At 51.1% G+C, this 27890-nt stretch overlaps 7 protein-coding genes across 7 annotated transcripts; 2 read left to right on the top strand and 5 right to left on the bottom strand.

Annotated features, from left to right (window-relative positions):
* Positions 1 to 38: 38 nt before the first annotated feature.
* Positions 39 to 1940, bottom strand: BGZ61DRAFT_458899 (major facilitator superfamily domain-containing protein). The gene is made up of 3 exons (XM_046246812.1): positions 1751 to 1940; positions 1577 to 1674; positions 39 to 1520 (listed from the first exon to the last, which is right to left on the bottom strand). Exons 1-3 carry the CDS (start codon positions 1929 to 1931, stop codon positions 432 to 434), a joined length of 1368 nt encoding a protein of 455 aa, XP_046099719.1. The 5' UTR covers positions 1932 to 1940; the 3' UTR covers positions 39 to 431.
* A 926-nt stretch (positions 1941 to 2866) lies between these two features.
* On the bottom strand, positions 2867 to 4735 carry BGZ61DRAFT_536715 (general substrate transporter; the record flags this gene model as incomplete). The annotated part of the gene is made up of 4 exons (XM_046254444.1): positions 2867 to 3549; positions 3607 to 3937; positions 3991 to 4544; positions 4597 to 4735. 4 exons carry the CDS (start codon positions 4733 to 4735, stop codon positions 2867 to 2869), a joined length of 1707 nt encoding a protein of 568 aa, XP_046099718.1.
* A 3108-nt stretch (positions 4736 to 7843) lies between these two features.
* BGZ61DRAFT_362062 (uncharacterized protein) lies at positions 7844 to 9768 on the top strand (the record flags this gene model as incomplete). The annotated part of the gene is made up of 2 exons (XM_046241329.1): positions 7844 to 8468; positions 8522 to 9768. 2 exons carry the CDS (start codon positions 7844 to 7846, stop codon positions 9766 to 9768), a joined length of 1872 nt encoding a protein of 623 aa, XP_046099717.1.
* A 958-nt stretch (positions 9769 to 10726) lies between these two features.
* Positions 10727 to 12534, top strand: BGZ61DRAFT_555519 (uncharacterized protein; the record flags this gene model as incomplete). Its single annotated transcript, XM_046255623.1, has 3 exons — positions 10727 to 10798; positions 11392 to 12071; positions 12126 to 12534. The coding sequence occupies 3 exons, from the start codon at positions 10727 to 10729 to the stop codon at positions 12532 to 12534; spliced, it is 1161 nt and encodes a 386-aa protein (XP_046099716.1).
* Positions 12535 to 12719: 185 nt separating this feature from the next.
* Positions 12720 to 14463, bottom strand: BGZ61DRAFT_361683 (Alpha/Beta hydrolase protein; the record flags this gene model as incomplete). The annotated part of the gene is made up of 2 exons (XM_046241288.1): positions 12720 to 12865; positions 12930 to 14463. The coding sequence occupies 2 exons, from the start codon at positions 14461 to 14463 to the stop codon at positions 12720 to 12722; spliced, it is 1680 nt and encodes a 559-aa protein (XP_046099715.1).
* A 1236-nt stretch (positions 14464 to 15699) lies between these two features.
* BGZ61DRAFT_361606 (general substrate transporter) lies at positions 15700 to 17501 on the bottom strand (the record flags this gene model as incomplete). Its single annotated transcript, XM_046241279.1, has 4 exons — positions 15700 to 16090; positions 16144 to 16250; positions 16336 to 16470; positions 16557 to 17501. 4 exons carry the CDS (start codon positions 17499 to 17501, stop codon positions 15700 to 15702), a joined length of 1578 nt encoding a protein of 525 aa, XP_046099714.1.
* Positions 17502 to 20808: 3307 nt separating this feature from the next.
* On the bottom strand, positions 20809 to 21417 carry BGZ61DRAFT_521197 (bulb-type lectin domain-containing protein). Its single transcript, XM_046252481.1, has 2 exons — positions 21129 to 21417; positions 20809 to 21058 (listed from the first exon to the last, which is right to left on the bottom strand). The coding sequence occupies exons 1-2, from the start codon at positions 21332 to 21334 to the stop codon at positions 20917 to 20919; spliced, it is 348 nt and encodes a 115-aa protein (XP_046099713.1). The 5' UTR covers positions 21335 to 21417; the 3' UTR covers positions 20809 to 20916.
* Between the last annotated feature and the right edge of the window lie 6473 nt (positions 21418 to 27890).

Genomic DNA, 27890 nt, shown 5'->3' with positions numbered 1-27890 from the left:
AGCCAGAATTAACCAGAATTGGCCCTGCTGGCTCTCCCATTCGAGACAAGCAGCCAGCCTCGCAGACCGCCGGAGGGAGCTGGCAGCAAATAGTTTTCACAGCCTCAGCCCTAATTAATTGCAGTCGAAGAGCAGCGTAGAATGAACGGCGACCACCGCAACGTATAGGCTCGTGCCGAGGGCATATTCATGTCGCGCCACGTTGAATTCAGGCAAGTAAGTTGCCTCTGTCCTATTAATAGCGGGAAATGCCGAGTAGCAGTCGGTTTTTGGTACGCGTACGGAGTAAACAATGACAGATGTAAATTGCCAAAGCGTCGATCGACCCTACCCCATTTCGCCTGGCGCAGTGGCGAGCATTGATGGAATGACTTTTAGACTCCCCGACGATGATATCACCACATCACCGCATCTCCTCAACACGACTCCGCCTACATCCAACCGACTCTCTTCCACAAGTACGTCGCCCCACCGGCCAAGGCCGTCGTTCCCGTGAACACGATCAGGGTTCCATACCCCGTTCCATATCCTCCGGCCGCATGCCCCTGCCACGGCATTCCCCGGAGTAGCACGGCACTTAGGGGTCCGGACACGAGATTTCCTATGCCTCTTCCAGCGGATAGCACACCTAGAACCATGGCGGGGTCAAACGAGCTGCCGCTCCCGGTACGAGGGCTTTCGCGCGAGTCCTGGCCGGACGTGACCAGTCGCATGATGCCCGGCCATGCGGTGGTGTAGGATCCGGCAAAGAACCCGTACACGATGCAGAAGATGTACAGAACCGGAAGGTTGCACGAGAAGCCCCAGAGGAGGAACGTGCCGATGCCAGCGCCCACGGCCGACAGCATGAAGCACGTCGTGACGTCGACTTTGTCTGTGAGCAGCCCCATGGCCACGCAGCCAAAGACGGACGCGACATTGACGAGCAAGACTGTCAGAGCCGACTTGACCGTGCTGACTCCCAACGCGGCGCGTGCATACGACGGGAGGTAGATGCTAGGCATGAAGAAACCCAGCGACTGGCAAATGTTGGCCGCTTGGTGAAGCATAAAGGTCCGGCTGAAGGTGAAGCTCAGCTTCAATGGATTGACGTGCCTCGTAGTCGAGTACGGCAGCCGCGGCCTGATGAAGTAGGCGAGCGGCAGGGTCAAGATGAACAATGCGAGCGACCAAACCCGCAGAGTGGTGCGAAATCCATAGCGGCCCAGGAGAGCTTCAAAGAGTAGTGGTAGAGCGAAGCCCGCCAACCCTGTTCCAGACCACATGACGCCGTATGCGAAGCCTTTACGCTTCACGAACCATTCATCCATGTACAATATGCAAGGGCAGTATGATATCGACCCGCCTATAGCGTACACGACTCCCTGGGTGGCAATGAGGTGTGTTGTGTTTTGCGCAAAGGAGCTCCCAGCCAGCGCCACGCACATGATGAAGAGGCCAATAATCGGGGACCACCTCGTCTGCCTGGGGTACAGTCTCTGGACCAACATGACGAATGGAAGACCGAGATACATGATTCCCTTGGCCGCGCTTGTTAGTTCGAGACAGGAGGCTAAGACTCTGGGAGATTGCTTACCATCGCGCATGTGCCGATGACGGCGATTTGGGAAGACCCCGCGAATGGCTCATGCGTGCTGTAATAATCCTGGAAAACTCCAAAAGCGAACGGGAACCCTGAAGAATAGCCGCAGTCAGCGACTAATCCAATTATCGAGGATAGACGACAGATGCAAGGACGGAAACGGCTTACCCCACGTCAGGGCCTCGACCGTGAAACAAGCGGCGAGGAAGAGCCACGCATCTTTTCCGCCATCTACCCTGGGCAGAGAGAATTCATGTTTGCCAAGTGCCTCCTCCTCCGAGCCCGTCAAGCCCCCAATATCAGGAGACGTCGGCTGCGAGCGCCGCAGCTCAATTGAAGATGCAGTCATGGCGAAGCGATGGCGGCTGGAGAATGATAGCGGACAATTAGCCACAAGACGCGCTGTCCCCTTATAGTAAGTTAATCTCCACATGTGTGCGCCCTTCGCCTGACGTAGGGCGATGTCAAAATGCTGGGCCTCAATTTATGTGGAGAAATGTTGGCTGCATTGAGGATATCGGAACCAAAGCCGAGCCGTTGAGCAGGAATTCGAGTCGCTCCCACCAAATAAAAACCAGTAATCAGTTATAATTTTTCCGGCATTTATAGACTCCAAGTGCAGAATCCTAACCAGGGAAATTTAATAAACGTCCGGATGGATTGTGCGCTGACTGGTAATGAACACCAGCCTCGTCCCCTCACAAACGGCTGCAAAATGAGATGACCCCACCTGCACCCAGGATTATAAGCAAGGGGTGTTGTGCGCATCAAGTACCAAGTTGGTATACCAAGTTATCCCAAGACTAGATTAAAGAGCAAGGGGAGAGCTTTTACACAAAATAAAATAAAATAAAACACAAAGCTCCGCCATCAGCTTTGGCCCTTGATTAGAATAGATAAATGACATATTTTCCCGGGCCACTCTCACTACCCTATACCGGTCCTTCTCTCTCCTCACACCCTGCCCCAAAATTCTCCACACCACATTAATTATGGAATCACGCGGACGATAAATCGTTCTTTAACATTCGAGCCGCTGGGAATATATAAACGGCTAGCACCTAGGTTTTGACAGACTAGTGTGAGGAGCGAAGCAATCCGGGTTTCAATCGAAGTCCCTGAGTCAATGGTCCACCATGTGTATTAGAAATGAGCAAAAATTGGAGGATTATCTAGATACAGCATAGGATGACTGATATTTATTTGTCCCACATATCTCAAGTTCGATGATCAGAGTTCGATGCGCATTTCCCTGCCGCAGATAGCCACCGGATGGTTCCATTCTCAAGCATCGCCTGCGAGGCCCTTTCGCTCCCCATTCTGGAAAATTCGACTCTCCATTTCGCCCTCAATCCTAGCTCGGCGCGCTGCTTCCTCTTGGCCGTTGTTGTCGTTGAAAACGTCGTCCATCTGCTCCAGGGTTCGGCCGTTGGTTTCGGGGATCACGAACCAGACCCAAACGGTGGCGAAGAGGCAGAATACACAGAAGAAGATGTACGTTCCGAAGCCCGTGTTCTGGATAAGAGGGGGGGTAATGAGGCCGATGATGAAGTTGTTGAACCAGTTCGACATTGTAGAATAGGCCATCCCCTTAGCACGCAGAGACGAAGGGAAGATTTCCGCGGGCATGGCCCAGGGAATCGGACCCCAAGTCGCACCAAAAGACAGCATGAAGAAGAAGAGAAAGGCGACGGAAATCCAGGCCTCGGTATTATGAGTCTCCCAGCTGTTCTGGTACAAGCCGACAAGGATCGCAATGACGAAGTGGGCCGTGGTCATGCAAACAGCTCCGCCTAGCAGGAGTGGGCGTCGGCCAAATCTGTCCATTCCCCAGAGAGACCAAGAGCATGCGACGATTTGAAGGATATTCAGGACACCGGACATATCAAGTTGGAGTTGGTAGCTAAGACCCATGGTCTTGAATAGAGTAGGGGAGTAGTAGATGAGGGCATTGATACCGACGAATTCTATGGCCCTATGTGTAAGCGAGCGGGGACATCAGAGGAGAGAAATGCTAGACTTACGCTGGAAGAACATCAGTCCGATACCAACATGGGTGCGCGCGCGAGCTCCCTTGCGGAAACAGTCAAGGTATCCGGCGACCTGAAGTCTGATACGGCTCCATGTGCTTCCGTCCTGCAGGTTGGGGTGCAATTCGGCATTAACCTCCTTGCGGTATTGGACTTCGGATCGGATTTCGAACCACTCTCGAAGAATTCGCGCGTCGGTGGCGGGCAGGTTGCGGAGCTTGCAGAGAACTTGGAGGGACTCGTCGTCGCGACCCTTTGAGGCGAGCCAGCGGGGGGAGTAGGGGAGGAACGGGACACCGGCACCAAGGAAGAGAGCCGGAACCATCTACATGACAGGTCAGCTGTTGGTGGGCATCAGAATAGGTCGTCAACACGTACCTGGAGAAGGAAGGGAAGCCTCCACGACCACTCGCTCTGGATGTGCCTTGTTCCGTAGGTGGTGTAGAAAGCAATGACAATAGCCGTGACGATGGAAAATTCCTGAAGAACAAGAAGAGTTCCTCGGATCTCAGGCGGTGCGATTTCCGAAATGTACAGTGGCGCGACCATGGCAAGCATACCGACCCCAATGCCGCCCACGAAACGACCAGCAACGAGCATACCAAAGTTCATGGCGCCCGTCTGCAGCGCAGAGCCAACCAAGAAGATGATGACCGCAGCCAAGATGGACCACTTGCGAGAGATCTTGTCGGCAAGCCAGCCCTGGTTCATTGCGCCGAGGAAGGCACCGAGCTCGATCATGGCCGTCATAAGGCCTTTCAGAAAACCAGCACCGGAAGCGTTTGCACCGACTTCGGGGAATTGCTCGATGAATTGGTCCATGACCAGCGTCACGGAGACAACGCCTTGATCGTATCCGAACAAGGCGCCGCCCATGGTGGCGAATGCAGCACAGATGGTGACATATTTGTTACCAAAGATGCCACCGAATCCTATGAGATGTGTCAGTAACGGCAAAATAGCGAACCATGGCTCGTGACGTACCGGCCTTTCCATATGGCTCTCTTTCTCCGCTCAAGATGCCGTTCTGGAGAACAACAGCTTCGGTCTCGGCAATGTTGATGCCGCTGCTGGACTCAATATGATGGGAGTCCGAGCCCCCCTTGGCGATCTTCTCGTCCATATCTTCTTAAGTCGATGTATGAGAAAATAGTCTCGGAAAGTCCCAGTATTGGAGAATGTGTGTGATGGAGAATAGGCGTGGAGCGTGGGGTAAAATCTGGGGAAGTCAAAAAGAGAAAAATCCGGGGAAGCCATATATAGTAAATCGTGGGCCTGGGGATTGCGGAGCAGCAGCATGCCTTCCCCTCACCCCATCCAGGCCTGATTCATTGATTGTATGGCATGTTTGACATGAGCCTTGTTACTCAGTCGTCCTGTTCGCACCTCGAATTCCGAGGCATGGATTGGTGGCCTAAGCGCACTTTGCCACGTCGGAGTGTAATTCCGATGGGACGTGCCGCTTATTTTCACTAGGCGGCCATGCCCAACTCTGTAAACCTTCGCGGATAGCAACAGTAATTTCACTCACACGAAGTTATCAGGGTGCGAGGGACTTGCTATTGAGCCAATGGGACGTGGATGGCACCATCGGCTTTCCCGCCGTGGGCTCACGCCGACCTTTGGCTGACGCCGCTACGCAATGCTCCCTTGGACAACCCCAAGTACTAACCGGGATCTAGTCATGGCCCAGACTCCAAAACTGATGTAAGTACAGCGTGGACTCTCTCTCGGGTCAGAATTCCGAAAATCTTGCACCCCCTGGTTTGGAACGTCACCGATTATACGGTTGAAATCAAGATGAAAGGCTTTGGAGATACAGGCGCATCATGCTAAAGTGAATTGATTTATTGTCATGCACGTGGACATTGCCTGCAGGTGGCGTCATGTTTCTTTCAAGGCAGAGCCGCAGACGGCTACGATAACGTCCATGACATGCGTCTGAAACGAGAGGCATGACGTCGATTCCACGACGTCGGAAAAGCAAGAAAACATGCCCCATTTCGCCTTCTCTATCTGATCAAGTACCATATTTGAGCCATTTATTCGACGATAGAACATTTGAGCTATTTCCTCGTTGGTCACACATGCCTGGGTGGATCATGCGATGAAGGGGTTGGAGGTCGCGTTGCGCGAGGTAGGTATTCCGTCATTTATCACACTACGATCAAGTCGATGGATCTAGTACAGGTGGTTTAATCGCTCGATCATTCCCGGAAGCGGACCTAATGACGGATTCGGAAGTATACTACATGCGTACGGGCATATTATTCCAAGGATGTGGTCCGGAACCCATGAATGGACATGGGTGCGTGAGGATGGAACCACTCCCGAGTGAATGGTTCAGACACGCGATAGGAGAAGAGAAGACGGATTTCAGGTTTCAAATTAATTAAGAGTGATGGACAAGATGCTACGGTATGCTAGCTCATTGGTAATAAACAATACGCAACGTATCGTCCCTTGAATAGGGGTATAGACGACCTCTGCCCCAACCTCTGGTGGCCCTCGACCGGGCCACATGACTCCCATCTCTCCTACAACAATTGGCGAACTCTGTTCGGCATGCAAAAGCACAGTACTTCAATCGGGAACATGGCTGACCTGACACTACAGCTGTCTAGCTTCGCGATAATCTACCCGAGTCACATTTGACGGCCGACGGCCGCTAGTTTTCGAGGGCATCGCTTCTATGACGCACGCGATAGCACCATATATCGGCTGGCTCCTCGTCCGAGTTTCGATCGGGCCCGTCGATGTGAATACCCGTTACTGAACATCGCACGCCGATGATGCCCGGTCCCACGATCACGAACACAGCAACCTCCTCCCTCCTACAAGCACCGCATATAATCTTGCCAGATTCTGACGTCTCTATTTTCCCGAATAATCAACTCCTTCTGTTGTAATACGCACTTCATTTTCAGCCTGGCCATTTAGCTGTATGTCAGAATGCGACATATTTTTGTTCTTTAACTTTCTCCCCATGGATATCCATCAGCTCCCGCTGCTCGGTCGTTACCCGATTACTATACGGATCTCGGCTCTCTGAAGAGAAATAGTCGAAACAAACTAACATCGTCCCTCTCTTCGAGCTCTTTCTCGGAACTGTGCTTAGCGCTATGATAGCCAGCATCACCTCGTCATGGAGCCCTTATCGTCGTTCTCTTCCACATCTTCCACCTTATCCAGTTCAGCGTCTCCTACTGCTCGACTCTGCTCGATTACTGCAGAGTTCGATAAGTATGACGAGTAAGATACCAGAGGACGCACCACCGCATAGTTTTCCTCTATCGAGATGGCTTCTAAAACCATGCGAATCTCAACTGCATGACTCGTGAGCCGCCAAGAAGCAGTTGGTCATTTGATCACGCAAGTCGTGTGATTGGATCATCGATTCAATGCATGCAAGCCGCTGCGTGACTGTCCAAGACGTAATTGCATTATTTCTGTGCAGCATAATTGTCAATCATTTGTTATTTCCGCTACAACCGATGCACGAATGTACCCTGATCCTTGGATGCTGCACCGGTATCACTTCCAGTCGTGAAGCAGGCACTAGCTTGCTTTGACTTTAGCTTAGGTAGACCGAGGTCACTATGCTATCAGCACTGCTTAATTTCGGACAAGGAATTTACTGTGGCAATGTAATATCAAAGAACAAGATCGACAATCACCAACGTTTAACAATGTGCTTCGTCCGACTTGAAACGCCGATATCACTTTATCTCCTCCGAGCGCTAACGTGGCCGGTCAATCCGGTGTCTTAGGGTTTCCCTAGAAGATCGCCATGCAGGAGAATGTAAAATGTACCCAAAGCAGCAACAAGGCAGTTGCAAGCGCAAATACAATCACCAGCCATTGGTCGACGGGTCAGTTGATCCTCTCTTTTCCCCGGATCCTTCACGGAATCCACAGCGAGCTTCCCTTTCCCCGCACTTCCCTTCCGCCTTGTGTAGATCAGGTGTTGGCTTTGTGTAAAAGATGCATTTCGTTACGACTGTATCACTGCCGCCTTCCCCCGCTTCTGTGATATCATTGAGCGAGACTTGCATATGTGATGCCACGTATATGAGCCGTGTCTTCCCCCGACATCGCCTTCCAACTAACTTGGTCTTCCTTTCTCTGCAATTCTCCCCCCAGTCTCCAATTTTCTCCCAACCTTTTGTAATTCTTGAATCTCAACATGATCGCAGTCATTTCGGAGACGTCGGATGCACTCCCCTCGCACATGCGGGTAGTGCCAGGGTCCGTCAACATCAAGGGAGCCCCATTCCCCAATCCGCCCAGAGTAATCAATGCCGACCCCGGCGCAATTGTTACACAGATCACGGAAAAGTTCAACCAGGCTCTGGAAAAACAAGATTATGCAACCCTGTCTGGCCTTTTTGCTGACGACAGCTTTTGGCGAGACCACCTAGCCCTGTCATGGGATTTTCGAACAGTCCAAGGTCCAAAGAACATCGAAACGTTCCTCCAAGGATTTGCTTCAACCGACACCGGAGTCCGACTCAAATCCATCGCCATTGACACCAGTTCGCCTGCTCGAAAGCCACAAACGAGCTACCTCGATGCAGACCAAAAGGTGTCTTGTCTCCAATTTTGCTTCACGTTAAAAACGACTGTTGGAAGCGGCGACGGCGTCGGACGTCTTATCGAAGTTGGACCTGATGACTGGAAGATCTACACATTCTACACGATCCTCCAACAGCTCAACGGTCACAAGGAAAACATCTTCAATCAGCGGCCAAAAGGTGTCGAGCATGGCGGAAAGCCCGGAAGAAAGAATTGGGCGGACCGACGTAGCTCTGAGATGAAGTACGATGGCGGGAGCGAGCCAGAAGTGCTAATCCTTGGTATGAGACGCCTTGCACTGGTAGAGCAGATCAATGTACTGACCTCTTATTAGGCGCTGGACAGGCCGGTCTCACCATTGCTGCTAGGCTAAAAGCTCTCGGGATCAACTCACTCATGGTCGACAAAAACGACAAGGTTGGAGACAACTGGAGGAACCGATACCATCAATTGGTGTTGCACGACCCTGTTTGGTACGATCACCTACCGTACATCCGATTCCCTCCGCAATGGCCCATCTTCACGCCCAAAGACAAGCTGGCCGATTTCTTTGCCTCGTACGCAACGCTTCTTGAACTTAATGTCTGGATGAAGTCGGAAATCGCCAGCAGCAAATGGGATGCTCAAGAACGCAGGTGGTCCGTCACAGTCAAGCGGCAACTGGATGACGGCAGCGAAGAGACGAGGATCTTCCGCCCACGCCATATCGTCCAGGCTACTGGGCATTCTGGTAAGATGAATTTGCCCAACATCCCCGGCATTGAGGACTTCAAGGGCCATCTTCTGTGCCACTCTTCCGAATTTCCAGGTGCGCGAGAAAACCAGGTGGGAAAGAAAGCAGTGGTGATTGGTTGCTGCAACTCTGCCCACGATATCGCTCAGGATTTCTACGAAAAGGGCTACGAGGTAACCATGGTTCAAAGATCTAGCACTTGTGTTATTTCGTCCGAGGCAATCACGGAAATCGGACTCAAGGGCTTCTACAGAGAGAATGGACCGGACGTCGACGACGCAGATTTACTTTTTCACAGTATACCCTCGCCGGTGTTGAAGACCAATCAGGTGACCGTCACGTTGGCTCAGGGCAGGCATGACGCCGAACTTTTGAAAGGACTCACAAAGGCTGGGTTCAAGCTTGACAGCGGTCCAGATGACGCGGGCTTCTTCATGAAGTACTTCGAGCGCGGCGGCGGGTACTACATGGACGTGGGGGCTTCAGATCTGGTCATCAAAGGCAAGATCAAGATCAAACAAGGCCAAGAGGTCGACCAGGTGCTGCCCCATGGGTTAAAATTTGCAGATGGCTCAGAGCTGGAGGCAGACGAAATCGTGTTGGCGACGGGGTACCAAAACATGCGTACCCAGACACGCACCATCTTTGGCGCTGAGGTCGCGGATGCGGTAGGTGATATCTGGGGCTACAACGATGAGGGCGAAATGAGGATGATCTGGCAACGCACTGGTCACCCAGGATTCTGGTTTCACGGAGGAAATTTGGCATTGTGCAGATACTACTCCAAGCTGCTAGCATTGCAGATCAAGGGTCTTGAAGAGGGAGTGTACAAGTATGGAGATAACTAGAATGCAGTGTCTTCTGGGCAGCATTGAGTAGTCGGAATATTCTAACCGTCCGTGTTTATTTATCAGATTTTCCGACCGACACGCCTTGACCCATGCACAGACTTGATGTTTCCTTTGTCATTTGAAGACTGGAGGAGCTTGACGGCTCCAAGGAGGATGGCACGGGTTTAGTAACCACGGCAAGGTGACACCATGGATCTTTCTTCGCGTCCTGCATTTTCCACCGAGATAAAGGTGAGAGGAGATCTTCATTCGCTCCCTTCGCGTGGCCTTTACTCAAGTTAGTGATACATTCTAATCGGACTCTAGGATGGGTCTCAACATACTCTCGGGATAGTCCGTTGATGGCGTTTGTAGAGGAGTGGACGGCATGGCGTTGGGTGCTAGAAAGCCTGCAGAACGAGACTTTGTGACTCGGGTAGGTAAAAGGCTTCCTGAAAAGAATAGTGGCGACTCCAATGTGTCCACATCGATAGAAGTCAAGACGCCCATTGGAGGTGATGTCCAGAAACAAGTATGTGTATTGCTATTCGAGAGAGCTGGATATGATGCTCTCTTTATGTGTCTGGACTGGGACCTTATGTACTCACGCTGTTCATGGAAAGACCATGAGGGACTGGTTTGCGGTTTACGATGCGGTCAACGGGTCCGATGAGGAGGCGTTCCACTTTGGCCGCAAGATCCAAGAAGATGACCCGGCTGTGCCGTTTTTATTCGACAGTATTACCCAACAGCACGATACTTGCTACTGACATGACTGAAGTGCAACGCCATGAAACTTGCATGCCCTTCAAATAACCTGTAAGATAAATGGCCCTGCAGATACAGTCTCACCGCAGATCAGAAGGCAGTACTCAACAACGCCTCTGAGCGAGTGACAAAACTGGCCCGGGATTGAGGTTGCGAAGTGGAGAAGAAAAGAATGACAACACGCTGCATAATGTAGGGTGATTAGGAAATGAAGTGTATCGGCAAGTCTGAGGCTTGTTCGTTTAAGACGGTATTGAGGGGGCTCAGACCCCAAACCAAGGTAAATAGCTCGCCGGGAGTACTAGGAAAAGGGTGAGCCACGAAAGAGCCTGGGCTTGAGAGGCACAGTTGGACTAATCGCAAAATTGGCCTTCCACATTAGAGCGTAGATGAATCAGAACACTGGCCTGATACGTTAGAGCGCGAACGGTATTGGAGGGGCATCGAGCCCCACACCAAGGTGAAGAGCTCGCTGTCATTAGGTACTGCGTAAAGAGCAAATCACAAAAGAGGCTGGGCTTGAAAGGAACAGTTGGACGAATCACAAAACTGGCCTTATACGTCAGAGCGTGGACGGTATTAGAAGAGCCTAGAACCCTAGATCAAGGTAAATAGCTTGCCAGGAATACTGCAAAGGGAAAACCACAAACAGTCTGGCCTTGAACAGCAGAATTGGACGAATCAGAAAACTGGCCTCCTATCTTATAGTGTGGACGAATCAGAAAATTGGCCTGCTGAGACGCTCTTCATTATGTCAGCATGACTACTTCGGCATTGTTTAAAAGAAGCATTTCCATCGCCATTGGGCTTTGTCAAATCTCTCATGCTTCTTCATCCGCCGTGGATCGCAACGATCCCAGCTGAACCTCGCAGTCCACCGCAGCCTATTTTTGGGCCGTGGTCATCTGCATCGGATCACTATTAGCGGCAAGCCACTTTAGTACCTACGGCCATACCGCTGCCCTTTTCGCTATCGCATCACATTCTACTTCTTTTAGTTCTCCTATTCCTAGTATTTTCTTTGATGATTTTGGCACCGATATAAATGTCTATCTTAGTACTTTTCTTGGTGCTGTTGACCTCTTTGGACATGAGCTAAGGCTCCTCGAAAACAATCCTTTCTGGCCCGATGGACGGACATCGCAGGCTAGTTATGACTGGGAGGCGAGTGGCTACAACTACCACGAGACGCCTACCATAACTGGCAACGATAGTCGGAGCCTAAATTGTCCTACCCTCCCACTTGGCGATGTTTTGCACGATGCATTGCCTACATTCCCTCAAGGTCCCCATAATCAAACCACACCAGACTCTAGTGGTTCGCCCCTAACAGCACTCGTTTCTGTTCCTTCTACACCTATTTCCTCAGTTAGGACTACCGTCTGCCTCGCCGAACTAGAAAATGACGCCATTTGCTTCGAACCTCAAGCTGGATTGCCCTCGGTACATGCAGCAGCTTCTCCGGCGACTGGGGATGTCTTCGCCTCTGAAACCTTAGACTTGGTAGACTGCACTCGATGCCCAAAGCAATTTTCAGGCACCGATAAACTCAGGTACGCAACTACGCACCATACGTCGAATATTGCCACTAACGCGTCTTCCTTTAGGGAGCACACTGCCTCGGCTCATCCTACCCCCGGTTGTCAATGCGCATGTGATGTCTGCACCGGCAAGATTGGTGGTGAATGCAACCTCACCACCGGTGTCGCTCCATACCGATGTCGATGTGGGTTGCAATCCATGCAGAAACAGCACTTCAAAGCACATATCAGAACAGCCAATCGCCGACAGATTCAGTGCCGCTGTAGCAATGTTTATCGCGAAGACAAGTTCAAGTCGCATGCCAAGTCATGCAAACAAGGTGACCACCCCTTTGTTTGCTGGCGTCCAGGTACTGCCCACCGAGTTCAATACACGTCCAAGGAAAGCTTTATGATTCACTACGATCAGTGCGAGCGAAGGAGGAAAGGCCGACCGCGAAATAGGATCGTTTCGAATAACGCAGGATTGGAATGAAGGAGGACACGTGGGAGTGGATGCGAGTCAAACGCAGGCTACAAAGCAACCAGGATTGGAAGAGGAGACATGCTTATATTACATTTGGATCGAGTTCTTTCTGTCATATATAACAGTGACGAGTTATAATTCAGTTTCAATAGACCGTTTTATTGTTCGAGGATGATATTCAACATCTTGCGACTTTATGAGTACAGGTTGTCAATGATGAAAGCTATCTCTTCCTCCCGGTATGTATCAGGTTCTCCATATGCCAGCTGCGTAGTATTGACGTCAAACACCAAATTCTTGGGGCTTTTGACGTCGTATTGAGGCCACGTGATGGATCCAGCTGTGAACGCAAGTTAGTGACTGCTTGGTCTTGTCAGATTCCGAGAAGTACGGAGCCGCCTTACCTCGATGATAGTTCGGATTACCCTGGGTAATAAAGCTAACCCACATTCGAGACATGAGATTTGCGAGTTGCACAAACGTCTTGGGCTTCCCAGTAAAAGGATTCGTCGAGACCACCGTGTTGTAGCCATTGGCCTGGATGTTGTTAAACACAAAGACTACCTCTTGGAAATGAGTGGCTCCGATTATGGGTTTTATGCCGTTGACGAGAACATTCCAGTGATAACTCCAGACTGGCACCTTGTTCTCAGCCCACGACTGAGCAGTAAGGCGGCGAGCTCCGTGCTGCACTGCATCTCCACGATATGCCGCCACTCGCTTCCATTGTGCTCCGTATGACGCAAGGGACCCTTCAGGCCGGCCTTCGAAAGTGGCTGGGATGCCGAGGTCAGGCTCATCTGGGTACAGCTCTGCGACCTTTTGCGCAAGATCAGCACCGACACCCCCAGCTTTCACCAGAGAAAGAAACTGCTCTGAGGTATCTATCCCTGTCGACGCGTACGCAGTTCCCTCGTCGAAGTTGGTACCAAGCATTAAGGGTACCTTGACAAATTTGCCTGCCTTTAGCAGGGCATCTCCTGGGGCGATAAAAAAGTCATCGTCTACCACTTGACCCCAGCCGGGAACGGTAGCGAAGGAGCTGTTGAAGATTGAGCTCAACTCGGCAGTTGGCACACGCCTTAAGCACGCCACCGAGTCACTGGCAGATGCACAGTTCGTAGCTGCGAGAAGCGCCGTGTAGTACGGCGACCACGACTGAGCTGTGGCAGGCTTCAAAATTCCTGGAAGAGACGAGCCACTTTCGAGGACTGCGCCGTGGAAGAGGCCATCATTTCGTCCACCGTAAGCCACAAGTTGGGCACCAACACTGCGCGCACCGGCACTCTCACCCCAGATAGTGACGTGTCGGGGGTTTCCTCCAAATTGAGCAATGTTTTCGTTTAGCCAGTGCAAGGCTAGTCGCTGATCTCGGAACCCCAGGTTGGTCGATCCCTCTGCAGCGAGGTCGGCACTGTGAAGGAAACCCCAGCCATGCAGACGGTAGTTGATGCTTGCGGCGACCATTGGAGTTCCCATCTTGACAGATTGCTCGACAATGAACGACAGGTTGTATCGAGGATCAGAGCCACCGCCATTCGTAAGACTGCCGCCGTGGATCCATAAAGCGACGGGGAGTTTGTCGCCCTTGGTTGTGCCGGATGGCCGGATAACATTGATAGTGAGGCAGTCCTCTGACACGTAGTTTCCAAGCACCCAGGTATCGCTTCCGTATCCAATGCACTGACGTGAGTACTCGGTTGCATTTCGTGAACCTTTCCATGTGGTGTTGAGGGACTGGGGAACTCGAAACCGCAAATCTCCAACAGGAGGTTGTGCGTATGGCATTCCAAGAAACAGGTCTTGGTTGTAAGCTCGGTTGTATACACCATAATACGTGCCGTTAATAGTTTTCGCAGTCGGCACATACCGACTCGGGGCTGGTGACGCGAGAGCAACCCATGACAGCAGCAACGGCGCCAAGGCACATTGCCACATGTATTGAGATAGGACCATTTTGGCAACCCGAAGAGACTCTCAAATATCCCCGTAGGATATTAGAAAGAGTTCAGAGAAGAAAGATTCGGTTTAGAGCAACTAAGAGAACATAGCTGAAGAGTCGGGAATGTGAGATAATGGCTGTATATAGTGGCCCACTTACTAAAGAATAGAAGAACCTAAATCCTGGAACTAATTTGGGGATCTACATGGAAACTTCCAGACGCGGGTAACTATTTCCTCATAGACCTATGGACCAAGCGTGGTTTGGCCATTCCACCGGCGACAGCTCCAAAAACGGTCGCGGGGCCTTCAATGCCAAGCTGTCACGAGAGCATCATCTCCACTTGTTCAATTCCGCCAGGCCCGGACGGCACAATATCGGCACTTTATGCGGGATATTTAGCTGGAAACTGGAGTTCATGAGGGAAATGTAATACTCCGATTATTCTCCTGTGCAGGATCTACTAATGGCAATATGAGCCCACTGGCGGCATCGGCAAACCGTCGGCGCAATCCTCGGCCGTTAGAGCCTGTTTTCGCCATGTGTACAAGGATACAAAGGTACAAAGAAGGAGATGCGTACATGTGTAACCTGATTCTTGGCATGTAATAGAGTTTATAGGCGCAGGTTGCTAACGAATATCGTCCCATTCATCCGGGATCGGTGGAGTTGCTGAGCATGTTTGAACAGCCACGCAATGCAACAGCGGATAGGTTTATTTAATCGAGGATGCAAGCTACGGATCACGGCAGGGTAAATTGATTTCACGGGTCAAGTAACGATTGGACGCACAAGCGAACTAGAAGCTCGTGTGACCCAAACACGACCAAGAGGCGAATCTCGGTACTTCAGCACGGCTACTGAATCCCTCCCTGTCTCTGACCCCTGATCAATTTACCCCATTTGATCGTCCCCATTAAACAGTCCCCGCATTCCCCCTCACGGGGTCAGTGGAGTGCTGGAGCAGGTGGAGTCAACGTACGGCAAATCTGGAGAACGACTGATGCCACGCGCTTAGACCCTGGTAACAGAATGCCAGTCGTGCGTCGAGTCATTAGACCCGAGTCATATTACCCGGCTGTGTGTTACTTCTACCTCGGCTTTTTGTACGCAGCAAATTTGATCTTTAAACGTAATTCGTGCAGTTCGATTTATCCACTTGCGGCTGAACCGCTTTACAGGCTGGCATAGAACTGACTATCTGTAGGTCTTTCTTGTATGAAGAAATTGCCTTAGTGGGCCTCCTTATTCTCCACCATATCATCTCGCTCGTCGTGCTCCGCACTAGCTCCCTTCAGAACATCCTGGGCCGTGATACCACCAGCCACCGCGTCGTCGCCGTCAAACAGGTATGCCATGTTCTCAAGCGTGCGGCCTCGGGTCTCGGGGTAATAGAACCAAATGGTGACAATCATAGCGACAAGCACCGCGACAAAGACAAAGTAGTACTTCCATTGGATTGCGTCGAGCGCAATGGGGTTAATGAAAGTGTTGAAGAAGACGGCGGCAAGGGTCGTGAGTAGCGTGACCGACAGGCCCTTGGCACGGAGACGGAATGGCCAGATCTCCACCGGATAAGCTACCAGGAGCGGCGTCAATGCGATATCGTAGCCCATGAAGTAGCTGGTGATGATTAGTTAAAAATCTCCGTAGCGTTGTAGAGACGGGACACTTACATAAACAGGAACGGGATGACCGCAGTACCAGTGGCGGCATTGCCGGTCGCGGCAAAGCTGCCTGACAAGCCAGTAATAATGATGTATGATACCAACATGATGGCTCCCTGTAGATCGATGGGTTAGCGTCGCGTTCGTGTCACCAAATCTGACCAGGGTCTCGGGGGGGTGGTCAATATTGCGTGTACTAACCGAGGAGAGAAACAGGGCACGTCGACCAATCTTGTCAACCATGGAAGCGGCTGCAACTGCCCAAATCAGGTTCCAGATTTGGAGACAACCTGAAATAAGCGTCTGATCCTTGACCGAAGTAATGCCAACCGTTTCCTGTTAATTGAGTAGTCAGTATCACCACATCTCAACACGGGGGAGTTGATGATGCATTCACACATCAACAACCAAGGATTTCTTACCAAGACCATAGCTAGATAGTAGCTAACGACGCCATTTCCAACCCACTGGCCGAAAACTCCCAGAGTGACTGAGATGAAAAGTCGATGCCTGTTGCCTGGGGTGCTCCAGAGATCATTCCACGAGGTTGACTCCTGGGCCTCCTTTTCGGCTTTGAGCGTAGCGTCGATCTCGGTGATTTCGAATGCGACCAAGGGTGCGTTTACGTCTCCTCCGCAGTGATCTTGCGCGAGGATTTGTCGGGCCTCGTCGACACGGTCAACCGAGACTAGCCATCGAGGCGACTCGTGGGCCATGAAGAATCCGGGCATTGCCATTAATGGAATGACGGCTTGGAGCAACGAGGGGACGCGCCAGGCCCAGTGGTCCATTTCCCTCGTTCCAAAGGTGACCCAGGCAGCCACAATGGATCCGATGTACCATCCGCAGTTGTAGAGACTCGATGCGATACCGCGCTGGGTGGGGAAGGCGTTCTCGGTAATCAGTAGTGGAACTGAGAGAAAGAAGCCCGAAGCGCAGCCGAGGAAGAGTCGTGCGAGGACAAAGGCCGTTTCGCCGTTGGCAGCAGTCTGGAGAGCAGTTCCGAGGACTAGGAAGACATATCCAATCCAAATACCAGGCTTGCGGCCGTATTTGTTGCACATCCACGCGGCAACTGGGTACACCACCACGCTGCCTAGGGAGTAGATGGCATTGATGAAGCCCAGCCATGCGCCGGAAGGATTGTCCATGAACTCAGCCCATTGAGGGAGGGCCAGCAGGCCGTTCATCATGGAACCATCGTATCCGTTGGACGATGAGAACAGGATCATGGACAAAATGGTAAAGTTGAGTTTGATGAGGTGCTTCTGCTTGTACCATGGTCCAGTGTCCGGCAAGACGGCCGCCAGCTCTTGGCCGACAGCCTTTGTCTCGGCAGACGTTGCTTGGTGGGCCGTTTTCCCCATGGTGAGGTCAGGCTCGAGCTGATTGATAACAAAAGGTAGGATATGAGAGTGAAGATGATTGAGGCGAGGGATGAAGATAGCTGGAAAACCGGATATCCGAAACTTTGTCGGCTCTTTATGTATTTACAGTTTGCGGAGCGCAGCGCGCGTCAACCCAAGGGTGGCTTGCCTCGTGCTCACCACCCCAGGAGCCAAGGGAAACCCGACATCCAATGGCGGCAAGTCATGAGCCTCATGCCAAGTCGCAACGCCTGACAGATGGCGGGAGATATTGGGCAGGGAACATGATTCATGGCGATTGCCCGAATAGCTTCCCCCAGAAACGCCCTCGGCAATGCGTCCTGGATCACACCTCAGACTCCTTCTAGCTAGACTACCCCAGCCATGCTAGTTGGAGTAAGCTTAAGACAACCAACTGCCACGCGGTACGTAAGTGTTCGCCTTGGCAGGAAGCTACGGTCGGAATGTGGGATGAGCCCATTAATGGGGGCGTGCTAGCTTGGAATATATGCAGGACGCGAGTCCAGAACAGGATTCAGGCCGGGCGCGGGTCAACTAACAAGGTGAAACCCCTGCCTACCAACCACTCAAGAGGCATATGTTCGGCAAAACCACGCCTTTACTACGCCTTTACTGCGCCTTTACCACGGATATTGAAGCTGGCCTGTCCAATATTAAGCTCGATTAAGTCTAAGTAGGAGGAGTTGATGGGGTCGAGCAGGTTGACAATCGGTCCGAATACAACAATCTGGGGACCCCGCGTTTTACGCTGCGCCGCTTCAGCCAGGAATATACCCCAGTTCGCATCGTAGAGGAGCGCAACACACGCCCGTCTGGTTAGCCAAAGGCAATCGTAGCCGGAATTTGTCTATAATTGCGCGTTAACAGCAATATTTGCCGCTCCCTGGCCTCGTCATTCCTCGGCAACCGTTCCGAGAAATACCTGGTTTGCCGCGGCATGCGGATTGCGTGTGGCACACAAATCTCAGCTCATCTCTAGTGTCTGCAAGAGCAATCTGACACGGGCCGCAATCACATACGAGAAAACTGCATGAGACATAATTGAGTATCATCATGATAGCAGATCGGCAAACGGTTGCAAGGGCCCTCTTTTTAACGTGTCGGTTGCTCCGAGAGTTACCCTACCCTGGACATTCCCCGCGTTGATCACCATCGGCGAACCTTGCGCCGTCGCTTTCATCAAGGCGACGATCCTTCCCATATCCCAATCAAAATTTAGACCGTGAAACTGTACTTTATCGATAACAAGAGTTCCAAGAATACAGCACTCAAAGACCAGTTCAGAGGTCAACTACAAGGTACGGACCTTCCAAGTCGACCATTGCCAAGTTCACAGCGTGCACAGTGATTCAATATGTGCATTTTCGCCAACACCACAATCCGTACAAAATTCTAGGCATCGGAGAGTTTTAAAAATTAGGTACTTGTCCCAGTGGCATTTAGGTAGCACGGAGACTGGGGCCTGGGCTAATGAGGGGATATATCCACTTGGAGTGCGTAGATCTTCGTCTCAAGTCCACCTGCTTAGATGCTGAATATCGTGGAGCTCTACGGAAACCAATGCGACCGTAGCCCACAATCATACACAATCATGTAAGGTACAAGAACATACTAAAATAGCAAGCACTTGCCTGAAGAATCTTGGAACGACAGGTCATCTGAGGTCACGATCGGGTTCCAGCTTGCCGGATATAATAGGTGGATCACATAGATTTCTAGCGGCATATACAATCATGGATACGGGAATGAGCCATATAAGTAACATATGTTAAAATTCGAATGTAACTCTAGGAATATAAATAATATGGAAAGCTAATGATTGTAACTTCTAGTGTAGGGATTGCGGGCAAGTGTTTATCCAAAAATTATAACGCTCCGCGGGTCATTCGTGATACAGGGTAGGCAAGATTCCATAGGCCATTAGACGGATAAGTAAAAATATGGGGCCAGTGGCGCTGCGCTGACAGCCCCAACTAAGAGAGTTAGCAAGAATTCGACACTAAAAAGAAAGAGAAAATGGCACTTGGCAAAGTGGTATCATCAACGCCACAATTTGTGCAGTGAAAATGCCTGATCAGTGCATAGAACTAATTGCTTTGGCCACGCGTCAGTGATCCGGGTAAATCACCTCCTGGTCGTCTGTCCCCTGACACTGATGAGCAGCCGTCAGATGAGACTTCAAGCATTGAGAATGCGGAGCCTGACTTCGACCGCCCGAAACACAAGGGCGAGAAGGACCTGCCTCCAACCCCTAAAGCCGGGCTCAAGGGCCGATGTATTAGAGCTATTTTCACCATCGTCATCACCCTTATCGGATTTGTGGCCGTGGTAGCTGGCCTCCTACTTTTTGTCTTTAACTGTGGAGGGAGATGACAACTTGCCTCGACAACCTGACAGCCAGACCCAGGCGGGAGGAACACTACACCTCGACAAAATGCTACATAAAAATCTTCCGCGACATGCTATCCAAGTTGCTTGTAGATGAGAAAGAGTTCCGAGATCTTCGGAACGACTACTGTCGTCGCCAATGCTCTCTTTTGAGTATAAAGAACACTAGTTGGGCTTTAACCGGCCGCCCCAAAAGCTCCCTCTTTATAGTCGAGACTGAAAAGGTACTCGGTGAGCTAAAGAGAAAGTTCCCTTCCGAGGAGCCACGCTGGGAACTGGATGACAGCCGGAAAGTGCTCTCCTCAAGTGGCTCCAGGGCAGAGAGAAAAGAAGTTATTAAACTGGAGCGGGAGCGCGAATGAGTAGCTCACGAGAAGGAGCAAGGAAGAAAAATTAGCGTCTGCACTGGCTGCATCTAGACTTGGGTGATAGGCCATGATATGTTTGGGGTGATCGAATACATGGAGGGCGCGTCATACGCCTTCAAGTTTGTTGACTTTCTGGGCACGACCTGGCTCGGCGATGTACCGTATGATGACAACCCCATCATCTGCATCAAGAACATCCAAGAACAGGTCACGAGGCTCATCGATGCGAGTGGAGGATGGAAGGTGTATGGAGTAAACGAAGCGAATGGGAGGATGCACCGCTACTACAGGGCAAAGACTATCGGTCTATACGATGTATGGTCACTGTGAGATATTTTGCACACCGAGAACAGCCCCAAGACAATTGATGAGGGTAGATTTGCGGAGTGGAAGTTGGAGGGAAAAGGGCACAGAAGGGAGGCGGATAAGGGCATCTGGGTAGTTATTCCTGTCGGGGGGGGTCACCTACAGTGGGCCGAAGAATGGATTTCACGGAGAGAAGAAGGAGCTGTAGCAGAGTTGGAAATGACTTGGACTTCTTTGTAAGAACTATTCTTTGTGAAGGAGTGAGTTTGATCCATTTCCGTTCCTTATCATCGACCTCGTCAAAAGACTTCGAGTTCCTTTCCGAAGCTAGCCTATTTGTTGGTGTTGCTGGCCCAGATCGGGGTGCCCTTGTAAAGAACAACGTTGCCGTCGTTCTGGACGGCGCAGATGACGGTGTCGTCGCCTGTAGGGGCGGCCGTGTTGGTTTGCCAGGTGGCCTTGCCGCTGTTGTCACTGCGCAAAGGATTTGTATTAGCCACAACAAATCTCTGAGAATGAACCTCGAGGAAGGGAAAGCACTTACTACATGCACAAGTTGCCGTCGCCCTGCATGATGATGCCCTTCATGTTGGAGGACTGCTGCGCGGTGCTCTGGTAGCGGCACTGGCCGCCCCAGTAGACGGCGATCTTGCCGTCTCCCTGCATCTTGAACTCGACCGAGCCGTCCTGGCTCCAGAGGCTCTCGCCGGTCTTCAGCCACTCGCCGTTTCCAAGGGTGTTGTGAGGCATGTTGGATGAAGGTTTGGGGGTGTAAAGAGTATGCTGAAGTGAAGTGTGTGTGCTTTGTGGGATTGAGCGTTGAAGTGCGAGTGATGCGGAATATCTTAGTCTGGAGGGGAACACGGGCTTGTATTTATACCACAATGAGCTTTGCGAGCAGCTTAAAGGTACTCGCATCAAAGCGATCACATCGAGATCCCCAACCCTTCCCCCTCCTTGCAGACTGCAGACATGATGTTGCTCTGCCTCCCAACAATTCTCAATAACCTATCACAGGATAACCCGGCCCGATCTTTGTCACATTGGCAATGTGACTAGCTGGAAGATGCATTCTCCTTTGACCGCCCTTTGGTCACAATGACATATCACAAGAAGACATGTTCCGTAACTTGCTCACATGGATGATACGGTGGGCCGAAGTGCGTATCCTACCATTTGATAGTCCACAGTAACCTATCACAGGAAGGCTCTGCAAGTCCCTCGCATTGACCGACGTTGGTTGAACTTTGTATCCCGCCCTTGCTTAGTTCATAATGACATAACGTAGGAAGAGCTGCTTCACAACTTGCTCGCATTGACGTTGTGGCTGGCTGAAATGCGCATCCTGCCGTCCCGTATCGTCCAGTCTTGTCCCTCTGCATATGCGGTGTATCGGTCGGGCGAGATCTGCAGGGAGAACGGGCCAAGCCAAGTTGTGTTCAAAAATTCCCGCAGATTACTACTCATGTGTACTCTATGTATGGCAAGAAGCAAACAAGACGGACGTCTGGTTGGCATTGAGTAGATATCGTTCATAGCTTCGCTGACTAGACATTCTGCGCAGTCGCCGGCTCTGATGATTTGGGTTGTAGTTGCCGCTAGTCACTCTAGTGAATATAGTCTATGTGTTTTGAGCGTCGACTTTAATTGACAGCAAGGACTCCAAGGGTGGACACATGCCAAGTGAAAGCTATGTATTGTGGTGACACGGCGGTTTAAGTGGTGCCAAAGTGAAATCAATGACTTGATAGGCTACATGCAGCCCCGCCGGGATACTCTTTTGGGGGGAATATGTACTTCCGGGAGTGTCGATCTAGGCAACCGATGCAAACCGATTTCGGCCAGGAGGATCTGAAATGTAGACTCGCGGGGTATCAATAGCTTAAGACCAGGTGCATATGAGGAGGGTATCCACAGGCCTGTGTCTGGAACCTTGAATCTAGCTGCAGACAAGTTTTTCAAGCTCCTAGCCAGTCAGAGTGCTCACTATTGTATCCCATTTCGCCACCAGAAGCGGTCTGTATTTTTGATCTTGGATTGCCAACAGAGTGAAGGGTTCGACTTGTCAGTTCACAATTAATTGCTATCATTCGGCCACAAATCTCGGGTCAAAAACAGGGCCGCCACGACAGCTTCTCAGCCGTAACACAGAGCTCAGCTGAATGTCTGGGAAGCCCCCTCACTTTGTGACTTGAAACCTGTCCACTGACCGTACCGACTCCTCATTTCGGCAGACACGGGCCGTCTCAACGTCGGGCTGTCGCGAGCCTGAAGGCGGGGAAGTCCTCCGTCTTGCATATTGCGGCACGTACACGTCTTTGTCACACATGTACTCTCGTGCCGCCCGTTATTTGTCTGATCTATCAGCTACACTGAGACATCTGGGCGGCATGTGTAGTGAATCGTTGGACGACACTGTCTGGAGAACAAGATGCTGCTTAGCGCTACGACTCTGGCAGAGAATCATTGGAGACTAAGGGACGGGAAATGCAGCCACTGGGCCCATCTGATCTTGATTAAGGCTTAGCTGTATTAGCCGCAGCGCCTCTCGGGCCCTCGGCTCGGGATCCTGCGCGTCGTAGATCGACGCTAATGGGATTCTAGCCCAGGTCACAGACGACCTTATGCAGCGAGGTGCAATGGCCTAGATTGCCATGGCTCTCACCATCACCCCTCGTAGAAGTTGGACAGTGAAAGCTAGCTCTTCTCCAGCCCCTGTTGGTTTCTCTCTCCGATTCAGATTCGGTTCGATGGCTCTGAATCCAAGCTCACGCCGCTTTGCCCGTCCCTCGCGGCTCGATTGGTGATGAGGTGCAGCTGAATGCGCGTCACAGCTCCACTCGCGCAAGATCTGCAGGGAAGCGAAAACGATACATTGCACGAGCTCAAGATCTGCAGCTGACCAAGTCTGGACCTGCAAGGAGACAGCATCCCAAGCCTCAACGACCAACCATACTGGAGGGGCAAGGTAGCAACACAGCAGCGGGGCCTCACCGGTCCTGCTCATCGATAGAGCGGCAGATGAAGTCGCGGGGTATCAGTGAGAAGGCGGTCAAATTTCTTCTCTGGGGCATGTAGAACGCGATTATAGTAGCACCAGAGCTACGTTGAGAGCACATATGATAGGCTACTTACAAAGGCAGATGTGAGGGGACTTATCCCTGCATAACTAGGTGAGCACTCTGAAGCTGCGCCTGGGCTTGCGTGGCATAGAGCCAAACAGAGCACTGAAGAGTCGACTTGTTGTGCTGACCGCCTCTCTCAGCTCGCCGCATTTCAGTGCAAGATCCTAGAAGCTACCTTACGTACAGACGCCACCTTGTCATCGCATGGAGAGGGGTATGAAAGACTCCACAGACGAAGACATGTGATTTGCTGCGGGTTCTCGAATCCCGCATGTTACACAGATATCAGGTTTAGCGTAGTGCCTCAAAGGGCGGTTTGCAACGGGATTGAATCAGGAGTGCGGGACTTCTCAGTATCCAAAACACGCTCGCTGTCGTGCTTTATTCGAACTTGGTGGATACTGTCGTGTGGTAGATTGGCTACAGCGAAGTTTTAGGCACGAGAAGCATTGATGAATGTGCTATCTCGAATAAAATGAAGTTTAAATCGTGTTGACGGTACATGGAGATGATACGAACTGTGAAGACAGTGGTTGGTAGATCACGAGTCCCTGGGGTGGATGCAGACCGGATTAAAGTATCCAAAAGTCACGGATTAGAAATCGTACAACACAGAAGATACCAAAGTACCATCCTTGCCAAGTCCTTCTGGACAAGAGGTTCTCTTTAAAAAAAAATCCATTGAACTCAACCATTAGTGCTGGAATCTCGAAAACATCGAATGCTTAGGCGCTGCACGCTTCGTTGTCCTTTGGTTTACATACGTGACGAGATGCCCAGTTGACAACATAATAGCGAAGCACCACTGGCCGTCTAATTAATCCTGCCTCTATCATCAGTCTCAATAGCACTCTTCTGCAGTTTCACCGTGAGTCTGCAAGGTCCCAGTTTATCCGTTTGTATCTCCTAGAAAATGTAAGAAGAGCACACTTGGGCTACAGCGCATTGTACGTGACAAGCTTTACGGATTGCTTATTAGTCATTTTCGCCTATTAGCCGCCCAGGCTATGTCTAGATGGGCTTGCGTGCGTTTTCTGACTTTGCGCCCAACCTCGACTCAACTTTATCTCGAGCAACTTTGTTAGACACCGCTCTGCCCAACTACCGCCAAAATGCAGATCCATACTACGGTGTCGCTCGAGTCTTTGCCGTCGAGATCTTTGGTCACCTTCGTGCAATCATCTTTTTCTCACGGAACGGACCTGATGCTGTCCTGCCATCTCCCAGCGAGGTTCTTGCCAAAAGTGCAACCGAGGATCCTTATTTTAAGGAACATATCAACCACCCCCGGTTCTTTTTGAACCGCTGGCCTAGTTGTTAAGTTTGGCAGAGAACTGACGGTAACTATTGCTGAGGGCCAATGCCTATGGTCTCTGCGTCAGCTTTTACCTCAAGTCCCGGTCCCGGAAATTTATGGCTGGAGGCAAGACAGCGATGTTACATTCTTGCACATGGAGCATGTTCAAGGTGTCACGCTAGAGAATCAGTGGAATTGTCTAAATCGAACAGAGCGAGAAGGAGTCTGTGAACATCTGCAGGACATCCTTATTGAACTCCGCCAACTCCGCCAAGACCCCAGCGATCTATTTCTTGGTAGGCAGTATGTCCACTATGAATATTTGACCCTAATTAATTCTTAGGCCACATCAACAGCAATCCTTATAGCGATGTTGTACTCACGAATGGGGTATTGCCGCGGGCTGGTCCTCTTCGGTCTGTGAAATACTTCTAAGACTGGCTCTCTGCAAAGGCAAGGAAAGTCACTGGCCTGGCCTGGCCCCTGAGGATATACCAGACCCATACAGACAACTTCTACCAGACGACGCTGCAGTTGTCTTTACTCATGCTGATATTCAAGTAATGTTATAGTTTACTCAGAGCCTCCCTACCGTGATACTGCTTTAATAGACTGAGAGCAGTCTTGTTGGTACCCGGATTATTGGGGTTTTGCAAAGCGAAGTATACTGTTGATACTAAGTTAGAATGGGCGACTGAATACCTTCAAAAATCTTTCGAAGAGCCCAGTAATAGCTGCTTGGACGGGTTTGGGACTTACTCGAAAGCCTATGGATTCTGAGGGGTACGACGGGAGGCGTGCGGGGCCTAGTCGGATCCATTGCAGTGCCTTGGCGCATGTTTCTAAATACCATGGAAAGGTAAGAGTAGAAGCCGTCAATACTACTGCTCTCCCCACGGTGCCCGGGCCTGATGTCACGAAGCCCAAAGCCAGCTCCCAGTCGAAAGAAGATTAGGTCAATCCCGAACACTGCAAAAGCAATCCGAACCAGATTCCAGGACCGAACTCCAAGAAGACGTTCTCGCCAAACCTAGTGTCTTGTGGAATGTCTTTGCAGACCGCGGCGAAGTCGACATCGAATTGTTCAACACTCATCGTGTCGATGAAGCTAATGTGACAGTCGAATTTTCGATCAAGTGAGCGAACAGCGGGCAACCTTGGGAGCCCGAACGGACTGTTTGTCCAAACATCAACATCTGTCCTACAATCGCCGACGTCTCTCCTGTTTGAGTCTACCACCGACCGACGTTGCGCCCCGTTCATCGAAGAAGCCTAAGCTCAGCCATCCAGCATTCCCACCAGCGAGGTTCTGGGACAATTAAAATATCTCCCGGACACGAAGCACGCTGCCCGAACTAGATGGGAGCAACGCTAAAGATTTATAACCTATTGAAATAGTGTGGCTTGGGCATGGGGACAGGCTGGTGCGAGAAGGAGGAATGAAGTCGCTGATTAAAAGTGCGTGATACTGGATTGGTGAGCCACATAACTGACGAGTGATTATGGATCTTCCAGGGGCAGCTACTCTGGATGCATTTTTATCTATTCGTTCCTCAAGATATCAACTGTCTGTGCTACCTCAATTTCCTTGTGTTATAATTACCCTTGCATTCTGTTGGGGGAGCTAAGCAAGAAATTTCCATCAGATTCCAGCACAATCTATTTGCCACCTCAGAGTAATATATAAAGAGTATCTAACACCCGGTGGTAGGTGGGGAGGAGGTTAAAGAAGCGTAGTTGATGAAGATTGACCTTGATGCAATTGCAGCAGCTTGACAACGGCCTCGTGTCCGTTCGCGGCGGCCCATAACAGCGGCGTCCAACCAAGATCATCGCTTGACTCTATATTAGCCCCTTTCTCGAGCAGAAGCTTGACAACGGCCTCGTATCCGTTCGCGGCGGCCCATAACAGCAGCGTCCGACCATTATCATCGCTTGACTCTATATTAGCCCCTTTCTCGAGCAGAAGCTTGACAACGGCCTCGTGTCCGTTCGCGGCGGCCCTTGACAGCGGCGTCCGATCAAGATCATCGCTTGACTCTATATTAGCCCCTTTCTCGATCAGCAGCTTGATAACGGCCTCGTGTCCCCTCTCGGCGGCCCTTAACAGCGGCGTCCGACCATTATCATCGCTTGACTCTATATTAGCCCCTTTCTCGAGCAGAAGCTTGACAACGGCCTCGTGTCTGTTCGCGGCGGCCCTTGACAGCGGCGTCTGACGATTATCGCTTGACTCTATATTGGCCCCTTTCTCGATCAGCAGCTTGATAACGGCCTCGTGTCCCCTCTCGGCGGCCCTTAACAGCGGCGTCCGACCATAAATATCGCTTGACTCTATATTAGCCCCTTTCTCGAGCAGCAGCTTGACAACGGCCTCGTATCCCCTCTCGGCGGCCCCTAATAGCGGCGTCCGACCACGATTATCGCTTGACTCTATATTGGCCCCTTTCTCGAGCAGAATCTTGACAGCGACCTCATTTCCGCTCTCGGCGGCCCATATCAGTGGCGTCATGCCGATTATCGTGCATTCGATCTCTAGGTCAGCGCCCTTTTCAACGAGAAGCCCGACGATCTCATCGTGGCCCTTCTCAGCCGCCCGTAATAGCAGCGTCCAAATCTCATCGTCCCTTGCATTCACGTCGACGATCCTCCGTTCCAGCACTTTGAGTAGCAGACCGTATATCATGGGTTCTTGCTCTGAAATGTCACAGGCGTCCTGCAGCCAATATTGCTTCGCGTAGGAGTAAAATGGGAACTGATCCACAGAAGTCGATTTGAAATGCTTGGTTGTATCTGCGAGGACTTTTCTAATGTTGCAGTTAGGCTGCCTCCGGGACTGCAAAAGCTTTAATGCAGTGCTTCGAATGCTGCCCGAGGTGTCTAT

The sequence above is a fragment of the Ilyonectria robusta genome, assembly GCF_021365365.1.
Source record: "Ilyonectria robusta strain PMI_751 chromosome Unknown BGZ61scaffold_21, whole genome shotgun sequence".
NCBI classification, from domain to species: Eukaryota; Fungi; Ascomycota; class Sordariomycetes; order Hypocreales; family Nectriaceae; genus Ilyonectria; species Ilyonectria robusta.
The sequence above is the reverse complement of the archived record's forward strand: the minus strand, read 5'-3'. Positions and strand labels throughout refer to the sequence as shown.